An 11886-nucleotide genomic window follows, 5' to 3' on the forward strand; every position below is an offset into this window, starting at 1 on the left:
GGAGTAGCCGCATATGAGATTACATGAGGCGGCTACTCCACGCCCCGGTACCCACTTTACCCCTCCTACTCACCCATCTTCGGCGCGCAGCTCCGCGTAGCTGCGCGCCCTCGTCCGGCGACCCTGCCGTCTGCGCATGCGCAGAAGAGCAGGCCCGCGCCTGTTTCGGAGCAGTGACCGCGCAGGCGCGGGCCTGCTCTTCTGCGCATGCGCAGACAGCAGGGTCGCCGGACGAGGGCGCGCAGCTATGCGGAGCTGCGCGCCGAAGATGGGTGAGTAGGAGGGGTAAAGTGGGTACCGGGGCGTGGAGTAGCCGCCTCATGTAATCTCATATGCGGCTACTCCACGCCCCGGTAGCCGCATAAGTAAATTTAAATATATGTGGAATAAAAGTTACCAAAAAAGTGAAAGGACGTGAGGATTAGCCCTTAAAAGGGCTATCCTCACGTCCCATTGATGCACCTACCACCCAATCTACCTTTATAGGTAGATTTGTGGTGGTAGGTGCCCTTTAAGCGGACTGTGCCAGTCGCAAAACTCAAAGTAGGTCCTATTCTTGTTCATAGACAGTCTTATCTTGTCATCGGTGGGCGAGCGGACCTCACAGGCCGATGACAGATGGGTGCACTGTTTGGAGCCTGTAAAATTCAATCATTCCTATGTATCAGGCTTTAAGGTGAGGAAAAGAAACAAATTTGTTAAATTTCCATTCAGATATCTCAATTCTGAGATACTATGAGGCTTTGTTCAGCCTACAAGCAATTATCGGATCTATTGATCTTCCGTTCCCATGGAGAACTCCATTAGTTTTGTCCATAGTGCCTTCTGCACAGTTTAGTATTGTGCTGCAGAATTCACCCTACAATGAAAACATATAAAAGAATTGTGCCAATACAGGTGGGTTTATTGTGTGAAGCAAAAATATTTCAAGTCACTTTCCTGGAGTTGGAATCTCTACCTGCTAAAAGCCACCACTGGCATTAACTTCTGCCAGACTAATGAATGACTCTTGATTTGGGGCATGTCACGAGACGTTTCCCTGCTCAATAATGGCATGGGTTGTTTTTCATTTGGTCATACAATCTCATTTTGTATACCTACAACTTTTTGGAAACAAAAACTTCATTCACAATTTACTTGGTCAGTATAAGGCGTCAACTAAAAATCACTTAAAGGACATCATAACATCAGTTTACTGGTGGTATATGTGGCCTCGATGTTCCTCCAGACTTATTTAATTATAACTTTTTATGCTGCCAATTACCCTGGGGCACTTAGGATACGCCACCTGATCGCCTCAGGGAGCCTTGTATTTTAATTTATGAGCTACCCCGTTGCGCTAGCGGTCCCACCCAACACCTGCTCCATAAACTTTGGGGGAGGGGGCAGGACCGCTAGCGCTATGGTGTTAGTAAGTAAATTAAAATATGAGGCTCCCTGTGGCACCCTGCACTATATGTTTCCGTGGCAAATAGGAGTTATGATAAAAGAATAACTTCTTATTAGAACAAATTTACCGGATGGTAGACGTCCTTTAAAGAGAAAGAAAGACAAACCAAGTCTTGACAAATATTCTTGTGGTTCAATGGAGGCATGACCCCCAGCCATGTTTTAAAGTGTACTAGCTCTAAAGAAATACTCATGAAATACCCATGCTTTTCAAAGGAGGAACTCAACAGGAACTTATGTAGGAAGAATTTGGATGTCCATATATTTCTGTGCCCTAGGCCTATAAGAACACGACTGAAAGCATCTTTGTCATGGTCAAGGTTTCTCGAGAACGGTTTACCAAGTGATTTGTTAGGTTTATTTTAGTGTAGACAAATGGTAAAATACAAGTGACTGACATATTATAATCACCTGTCAATGAGGATTTCACAGGAAAATACCAAGAAGATCTATTGAGATTGCAGACCACAAAAAAAAATTACAAAACAATACATAACTGCTTGGATCTAAAAGAGAAAGTGAATTTATGGCCACTAAAGCCATGATCATAGTTAAACACTTAAGGTACAATGGCCATAACTTGGTTTATCCTTTTCAGAGCTTGTTATATAAAGGACAAATTGTACTTCCTATTGGCCCCATTTAATATTCTGTACTAGGAAGCTGGAAACAAATTCCAAATGTAATTCACAATTTTCTATTTTTGTTTTTTTTTCAGGTGTTTTAATGGCTTATACTGTGCAGTCCAAATGTCAAATCCCATTTATTCTTTGGGACAGTGCAATCTCTGAAAGCGGTGATTTGCACATTTGGATGTTTCTTTCTCCCTTTACACGATCACCACGTAGGGTGAATTTTTAAAATATTAAGATAGATGGATAATTTGGAACACAGTGATACAAACAAATGGTTTTATTCATTCCACCTGCTGGGAATCCAAGCGATAAAAAGTGAGTGCGAGTTGGGAGTCCTTTGTACCCATTCAGAATGGAGTGACACACATGCTCTTTGATTCACCAGAAAATTCTACAGCACTTCCAAAGACAGCCCTGAGCTTTTCATTGGTAGTCCTACAGTTCTGAATAAAGCAGCAGCTGCCCACTACACTGTGCTCGCTCCATGGACTCCGACCAGCACAGCGTCCTGTTTCCACAGCGGTCAGCAAAGTAAATACAGCTGTTGGGCAAAGAAGATGTCATTTGACTTCCCATCTGATCATTCTGATGCAGTGGTATGAAAGATGAACCAAAGAGCCTATTTAGGTAGATATTAAGAAAACAGACCACAAACGGATGAAGCCTATAGTGGAGACCATTGATGATACACCAAGCAAAGTGACTGGACAGTCACTTTAATATGAGACACAAATGAGTTATAGATTATAAGAAAGTCCCTGCTGCTATCGATTTTAATTTCATATGGCTTTGGCCTATTGTATTTAAGGATATCTACCATCAGTTTGACTGATGGTAGATGTCCAGCATGAAATGCTCGTTTCTTTATGAATAAAGAAACTGCATATTTAATTATAAAATGACGACTTTCTCAAAATATGTAAATGAGCCGGAGGCAATCAGGCCGACGTCGCCTGAGCGCCACTTGGCATCGCCGGAACTGGGCATACGTTAAAATCTGCCGATACCAAGAAGAGTTCAGGTGACGTCACCCTGAGTGCCTCCGGCTCATTTACATATTTTTTAAAAGTCATTTTAGCAGCAAATATCCTGTTTCATTATTCACTGAAAACAGTACAAGACAGCGTCATATGAGCGCCTGCTTCCTGGCCTACACCTCTTTCTGGATAGTGTAAAACTCAGATAACATATCCACTTCTTCATTACCGAGACTATTATATCACCCAAAAGAAAAGAGAAAGACTAGAGAAGACAGACTGGTGACATTCTCACTGCAAAAAATAGAAAGTAAGATAGACAACTAGAGTCATTGGAGGAAACGACTCTTCATACACTGAAGGAAGACTGTAGATTGATGGAGATATGAAATCTAAAGACAGCCTCTGTCCTCCACATATTTTACATTCCAGTTATAAATATAGATGGCATTGACAACTAATACCTTACGTGCTTACTGATATTAATCTGTCTGCTTCTAAATCCTGACCTCTTATGAAACAAGGGTTATACAGGTCAGGAAAATGGTGATCAATCAAGTCATCCAGGAATACCCCTTTTCTGAACATAGATAAAGCTACTCAATTCTGGTTCTTAGCTGTGGTTCTAGAAGCTACATCTAGTAGGGTATAATAATACTGGCGGTTTGGGCGGAAGCCCAAGACCCAAGCCTTTTAGGTGGCCCATAGCCACCTAAACAACCCACCAATTTCATGGTCATAAGGACCTTTTACCCATTGAAGGGAATGTGTCATCAAGAGCCCTTTTTATGCCCCCCCCCCCCCATGTACCCATAGAGAATACTGTGCCACATTGCTTTTCCTGAAAAAAAGATAAGTTAGATGTGTGGCAGACATGTATGACTTCCTTAGGGGGCAGAAAAGATTTGGGGGACAAGGGAGTTTTTTTTAAATTAAAAAATAAATAAATAATCGATGCATGACAGAGCAATCTCCTAAGGGAGGGGGGGGGGGCACTCCTCACTGGCCACTCCCATGGGAGTAGGGACACAGTTCTGCATACAAAAAGGTAAACTTTCCTCAAACATTTTTTTTTTTTTTTTGGAAAAAAGTCAGTTCTACTATAAAAACTCTTTGGCAGTGTGTACACTATTCTCTATGGGAACAATGATACACAATGACCATGTGTTATGCCAAAGTACACAATCTTTATTGAATATAAATATCACATAAATATTGTACACCAAACCAAAAATCAATAAAAGCATTTAAAAAGGATGCAAAGTCCTCTATACAAAACCCAGGGGAGGGTAGGGCCCATGATACGGCCCACCAAAAAGCAACACCTCCCTACCCAGCCCCAAACCCTAAGCCTGTCAAATAGCAAAGATGTATCAAAACAAAAAAGTGACCAAGAAATATCTGTGAAGTAGTAGCAGGTGACCCCTGAGGAAGCCACCGTGAGTAGCGATACGCGTGGGGCTCTCCCAGCCCCTTACCCTTTTGTCTGGCCTGCCTGGTAACTATACCTATCATTTGTGCCTTATATTCTTACGCTACTACTTCACAGATATTTCTTGGTCACTTTTTTGTTTTGATACATCTCTGCTATTTGACAGGCTTAGGGTTTGGGGCTGGGTAGGGAGGTGTTGCTTTTTGGTGGGCGGTATCATGGGCCCTACCCTCCCCTGGGTTTTGTATAGAGGACTTTGCATGCCTTTTTAAATGCTTTTATTGATATTTGGTTTGGTGTACAATATTTATGTGATATTCATATTCAATAAAGATTGTGTACTTTGGCATAGCACATGGTCATTTTGTATCATTGTTTAGTTAGCTTTTTCATGTGCCCAGTTTTCTACCATATGTGTGGTTCCTCCTTATTGACCACTATTCTCTATGGGGACAGCAGAAAAAAGGCTCCTGATGACAGGTTCCCTTTAAATCCTCATTAATCTGTACCTGCTCCAAATACATGATTTCAATACAGTCCTCCAATGGTCAGCAAAAGAAAGCAGGCAGAATAGACACACTCTCCATTCCCCAAGAAGCTCAGTTCTAATACCAAATGTAGGAAGTGAATTCCAGACTTGTAGAGGCAATAATATTCAGCCCAGGGCTCATGGCGGTCTCAATCAGCCCCTGGCACTTCTGCTACAAAAACCGGAGCTGTACTGACAACTGTGAGATCAAATGAAGGAATGACAGGTTGAGGCCTACAACACTCTGTTACTGCTGGACACACTTCCAAATAAATTGCCTCTAGTGTCATAAGCAGTTAGCTGATCTGTAAGAATACCCCAGTGCTATTCCACTCCCTATTACATATCTCTCCGCTCCATCATGTGATTTTCTCATTCTTCTCTTTTGTACGTGCCCTTTGTCATTGTGTTGGGTTGTTTTCTGGCTGGATAGCTAACAATTATTTTATGCCCTATACGTAGTTGTCCTCTCCATCATGAGGCCATTTTTGAAGGGCGCCATTACAAATCATAGTGGCACAGCACAGGCAGTCCCCTACTTAAGGACACTCGACTTACAGACGCCTCTGCCCACTGTGAACTCTGGTGAAGCTCTCGGTTTTACTTTAGTCCCAGACTGCAGTGATCAGCTGTAAGGTAATGAAGCTTTATTGATAATCCTGAGATTAATGATAATAATGAGAATAATTCCTTTATATAGCGCCAACATATTCCGCAGCACTGCACAGAGCTTGCCAAATCAGTCCCTGTCCCCCTGGGTCTCACAATCTAAATCAACCTACCAGTATTTTTTGAAGTGTGGGAGAAAACCGGAGGTCTTGGAAGAAACCCACGCAAACACAGAGAAACCATACAAATTTTTGCAGAGGTTGACCTGGATGGGACTTGAACCAGGACCCCAGCACTGCAAGGCTGTAGTGCTAACCACTGAGCCACCGGAAGTGCATAAATTAAAATACTGGGCTCCCAGAGGTGCTCTGGTGACATTACACCAGGGTAACTTTGCCTATTATCTTTGTTACCACTATGCAGTAGTGAACTGTTGTTCGCGAACAAAACTATGGGAGCCGATGGGTTTCCTTAGGGAGCCGCTGGTTCACTTAACCCAGCCCCTAACCGGCTCACCACGCCTTTTTTAACCCGATACAATCGGGTTAAAAGTGGAGTGGTGTGGGTTGATTGACTGGCCCTACTATATATTTAATAGAGAGCTGGCTCTTCTTAGTGAGCAGAGCGTAATAAGCCAGCTCACTAAGAAGAGCCGTAATTCCCATCACTACTGTGCAGGAGTTTTCTTGCTATCCCTCTTATATTACCTCAGAGCTGCAATGGATGCTTCCTCTCCCTCTGCTGATAAGCCCTGTGAAGTCGTATTTTGTTTATACTTTGTTTCTCTGTCGGTTTCATGGGAAGGGAGGAGCTGCTGCTCCCTGCTCACAGAGAAGGCCGCCATGTGACAGTGTATGAAGCAGAGCTGGATGTGTGAATGCAGACGTCTCCTGTACAGAATAGTGAGGTAGAAGATCTCCCAGTTCCCCATCAGTCCCTCCATCCCAGTCTGTAAATCTACAGAAATGTCTCTGTCTCTCTCTGCACTTCATGCTGCTCCCTTCCTCCACCTTGCCATTGGCAGTATCAGCTCTGTGTAGATTAGCTACCCTTAGTCCTCACACAGCACAGGCTATAGACGTCATGTACTAAGGATTTCTACCACTTATTAAATTCCCTGCTCCTCCATGTGATGGAAGCTGCCAGGCTGTCACCATATACTTCCTGTATGTGCACTGTACATGTGTCCTGCTCCTCCATGTGATGGAAGCTGCCAGGCTGGTCACTATATACATCCTGTATGTGCACTGTGCAGTGTTCAGTGGGTTCACTTGTGGGAAACTAAATGTATTTTTCACAAATACAGGTAGTGGAAAGTTTCTGTAGAGCCCTAGTAACTATCTGACACCCTTCTTTTCGCTAAAAATAGTTTCCCTCAGATCCACATAAAATCAGTTATAATCTTGCCTGGTATCTATGCATCTTTGGAGCAAGTCGAAGGGTGTGGCCTAATGTCATGTGACCAGGGTGACATCATCACACTTCCTTATTCTACTTAAGATTAGCAAACTGTACCCCATGTACATATCTGACCACATAAAACAATCACAGCAGCTTGCATGGACTTCTACTCCTCTCCATGCAGGCTGATGTGATTTCATGTGATACAATATGCTGTGATTTCAGGAGATATATGCTGGTGTACAGTTTTCTAATGGTAAAATGCGAAAGGACTTGCGATGAGGTCACCCTGGTCACATGACAATACATCTGCCTACAGAGATAGGAGTTGCTGGATTCAGCCCGAGGAGCCAACACCCAACTCGACTCTCTGTAGCCATGCTTAGATACCAGGTATAACTATAAAGTTAAAGGGAACCTGTCACCAGGGACCTCATTTTTACTAAAGACAAGTTACAGAAGCCCTTCACACCAGCAGTGCAAATATGCCTTTCTGCCTTTTCTAAGCATTTGCATTACAATATAATTGTGTGTTATAACTTACCTTACTCCCCGACAAAATCCTGGGGTAGTCACAGGGGCTGGACTTTGGTTTGGATGCATTTCAAAAAACAAGATGTGGCTTGCCTGTGTTACCCACCCCTCAGAGCTTGGCCCCCACCTTTGTGCTTCTGTCTAGCTCCACCTCCTGCTTCTTCTTAGATGTCACAGCCTGGTCAACCTGACATCAGTGGGGGAGGGACAAGCTGTACAGGAGCACAAACATGGAGGACAGCCTGCAGCTCAAACAGGTCACATGTTGTTTTTTGAAATGCATGCAAACCAAAGTCCAGCCCCTGTAACTACCCCAGGACTTTGTCAGGATGCAAGTGTAAGTTATAACACACAATTATATTGTAATGCAAATGCGTAGAAAAGGCAGAAAGGCAGATTTGCACTGGAGGTGTCATGGGCTTTTACAATCTGTCTTTAGTGAAAAATTAGGTCCATGGTGACAGGTTCCCTTTAAATATAAGGGAATCTCAGGGGAAGAATTTTTAGCTCAAAGAAAGGTGTCAGTTACTAGGATTCTATGGGAACCTGTCACTACCTGTATTTGTGAAAAATGTGCTGACAGGTTCACTTTAATGCTAAATTACTTTGAGAGAGAACACAAGGCATCATTGGATCTATGGGCAAGCTATCTGGCCCCAGCCTGAGGGCATAGACTGACAGACAGACTAACTTTCAGATTTTCAAAGGGGGAATCGCATAATAATTTGGTAAAATTTGGCAATTTCTGTCAGCCCCATAGAGATTAATGGAGCAGAACCGTCATGCGTCGTCTGCGCCATTAGTCTTACAGAGGTACGACGGAGGTACGTGGGACCCCATCGGACCACTCGTGTTAGTGATCTGTGGGGGTCTCATCACTGAGACCGCCACTGATCAGCAAGTTAGGCCCTATCCTGTGGATTCGGACCGAGCACCGTATTTAACTTGTAAATTGTGTCGCACGCCCTATGTTAAAGGTGCGCCACAAAAAAAAGATGGTAAACTCTGTCGGTCCAGTGCGGGGAAGCAACTGATTCATGATTTCTAGCACATGATCTAATTGGATTGCCGTACCCAGCATTATACAAGGAAATAGCACTTTTAGTGCATGCTCCGAGTAGGGCATGCTCTGCTTTTTAATGGATCAGTTGCACAGTCTATTAAAATCACGGCTGCGAGCACTGACACATCGTCCCAGAGTATTGTATCTAGTGCAGCCGTGTGCCATCACTGTCGTGGTCATCTGCTCTGAGGCCCCATTTGCCCATTAATTTTTTCTGGCGGCCAGCACAGAGCCCCTATACCAGTGATGGAGAACCTTTTAGAGCCTGAGTGCCCAAACTTCAACCAAAAGCCACTTATTTATTGCAAAGTGCCAGCACAGCAATTTAAGCAGTATTTAATTTCTCTTGTTCTTTGACAACTTTCAATCGTTCAGCCTCCTAAAGACACCAACGCAGTTGAAAGGAGGAGGGCAAATTCACCTATCATGGTAGGAAGATTCTTTGAGTCCTGTCTGGTGAACTTCATGCTGGGGTGATGGCCTGGGTGCCCACAGAAAGGGCTCAGAGTGCCGCCTCTGGCACCCATGCCATAGGCTCGCCACCACTGCCCTATACTTTCTATGTGCTCATGCCCATGCCCATTGCATGCCTAGCAGGAATTTACTATTGAGATTGATGGAGTGAGCCGAACTGACCCGCCAATGTGAAACGGGCCACAACAGGGGATCACAAGTGCACATGAAGTCCATGTGAATGAGGCCTACACAATGGAAGCAACTCCTGTTATGCAACTGTAGATTGCCGTGACGCCCTGTGATCCCCAAAGTAATTCAAGTGAAAAGGGTCACTTTACAACCTTCTAGTTACCAGCAACTGATTTCAAGCTGTGATCACTACCACATTGCAAGTGTTGCAGGACAACAAGGAGCCTTGTAGCCCCAGCCTAGGCCTAGAGAACTGGATAGACAGGTATGACACCCAGCTCGCCCAATAACAAATCCCATCGAAAAAGCTGACCATATAGAAAATTACAATGATATTTTGAGGCTTATTAGTCAGTATTGGAGGTAATTGTGTATTTTGGTGCATGTTAACAGTACAAACTACAATTTCCTGCAGATCTTTAGTACATGTGTTTATAGGGTTAACATGGATTTTGGAATAAAACTATTTTTTTTATAACACTGACAGCAAGATGCCATTTTCAGTAAGGCAACCTACCCCTATGTAAAATCTAGTATATGTCAATGACACGTCACTAGTATAGCCAGATAACGCCAAATAAACTAAGCAAGTAAACTTTAACCTGCTCAATGAAGAGAGCGGAGGAAGGGCATGTCCTTATAGACATTGGAGTACATTATGGGCAGCATAAAGTGATCGTCACCTCCAAAAGCCTCTCCTGACCTCTTATAACCCCAAGCAGGATCATAATTCAGAAGCTGCATTCAGTAGCCTAGAAGTTTCCAAGCTCCCAGCACAATGGCCTCCTAAATCCTCCTCTGACCCCGACACCAGGAGCTGTAGGGCCCTACCTTTCTGCTGCAATGGCAAGAATAACACTGCAGCTGTGAGATCCCAGAGGAAACACATGACATCACACCGAATAGGCCTACACCAACACAACCAAAGGGTTCATCACATATCTGAGCACCGCAGACACCAAGAAACATCTGATTACATGGCAAGTCACACGTACCAGATGCATGATGGCAGATGACATGCAATACCAGCCAAAGGGGTCACTGAGCTGCTGTGGATTATTTTTTTGGCTAGTGACACAGCAGATCCGTGTGATTGTGTAATGTGCAGGCATAGCAGCCTCTAGAAGGTGTACGATCACACAATGAAAACTGTGTTCAGTGCAAATCACCCTACAACAAAGCCTGTGTATGTGTGAATGAGGCCTTAAAACTTCTACTGTCTAATGTGGCCACTCAATCCCCCAGGCCTGGTGTCATCTGGGGGGCTTCAAAGACAAACAGCAAATACTGTGAATCATTTGTTTGACAAGTCCCAGGCAGAGATGTGACAGTCAGCTGAGGCCTAGCAGGGCATATTGTGGGGATGATGGTGGTTGTAGTGGTTAGCAGTGAGTCACAGGGAGGACAGCACTGCAGGAGTTATAGGCTGTCAGCTTCACAAACAACCCATCCCCCCACCCCCTGCTTTATGATCCGCCAGCTCAGGCAGTCCAGGGTTCCCTAAGAAACGCTCATGTAACAGCGCGTATGTGCACAGGGCCCGGGCCCCTGCATTGTTATACACACGTCCTCCTATAGGAGCCATACGTAATCTAGTAAACACAAGCCCCCGGCCCCAGAGAGATTCCTTGTCTATACACCGTCATAAATCTCCTACAGCCCCCCAAAAGCCCCAATCCCTAGAACCGACCCCCTCCCGGCAGCCATCCAGTCTCCCCGGTGCCGTACTGACCTTTGTAGTGGACCCGCAGGTTACCGTGGGACAGGCCCAGGTAGCTGCACTTGTCCCGGGGACTCCAAGCTCGGGGTGGCGGGTCCCGGGAGAGAAGAAGACCCGGGGATCCCCCGACTACAGGGGCGAGCAGAGGAGGAGACGACATGAGACACAACAACACAACAAGACACAACCACACGGGGGCCGAGCAGAGCACACATAACACGGCACAGGAAGCGGGAGGAGCCGCCCACAGGACAGCACACAGTGTGTGTCACACATACAGATGGATGGGGCACTGTGCTGGGGCTCACTGTATCCTATCAGCAGCAGCTATGAGGTCAGCACTCAGCTCATATGTATACAATCTATACACCATGAGGTCAGCTCATATATACTGGATAATATGTATACACCATGATGTCAGCACTCATTTCATATCTACTGAATAATCTGTATACTCCATGAGCTATGAGGTCAGCTCTCTGATCTCATATCTACTGGGTAATATGTATACACCATGAGCTATGATGTCAGCTCTTAGCTGATATATACTGGATAATATCTATACTCCATGAGCTATGATGTCAGCTCTCAGCTGATATATACTGGGTAATATGTATACACCATGAGCTATGAGGTCAGCTCTCAGCTGATATATACTGGGTAATATGTATACACCATGAGCTATGATGTCAGCTCTCAGCTGATATATACTGGGTAATATGTATACACCATGAGCTATGAGGTCAGCTCTCAGCTGATATATACTGGGTAATATGTATACACCATGAGCTATGATGTCAGCTCTCAGCTGATATATACTGGGTAATATGTATACACCATGAGCTATGATGTCAGCTCTTAGCTAATATATACTGGATAATATCTATACACC

At 44.4% G+C, this 11886-nt stretch overlaps 1 protein-coding gene across 2 annotated transcripts in view; it reads right to left on the minus strand.

The window, feature by feature from the left end:
• Positions 1–11265, minus strand: part of RANBP9 (RAN binding protein 9) — a 43818-nt gene extending 32553 nt beyond the window's left edge. For both annotated transcript variants that reach the window (XM_072152624.1, XM_072152623.1), the window contains exon 1: positions 11007–11265. In XM_072152624.1, the coding sequence (XP_072008725.1) occupies positions 11007–11154 (148 nt within the window). In that variant the 5' untranslated portion in view covers positions 11155–11265. The remainder of the gene's footprint in view (positions 1–11006) is intronic.
• Positions 11266–11886: the final 621 nt, after the last annotated feature.

This window comes from Engystomops pustulosus, chromosome 5 (assembly GCF_040894005.1).
Source record: "Engystomops pustulosus chromosome 5, aEngPut4.maternal, whole genome shotgun sequence".
Taxonomy (NCBI): Eukaryota; Metazoa; Chordata; class Amphibia; order Anura; family Leptodactylidae; genus Engystomops; species Engystomops pustulosus.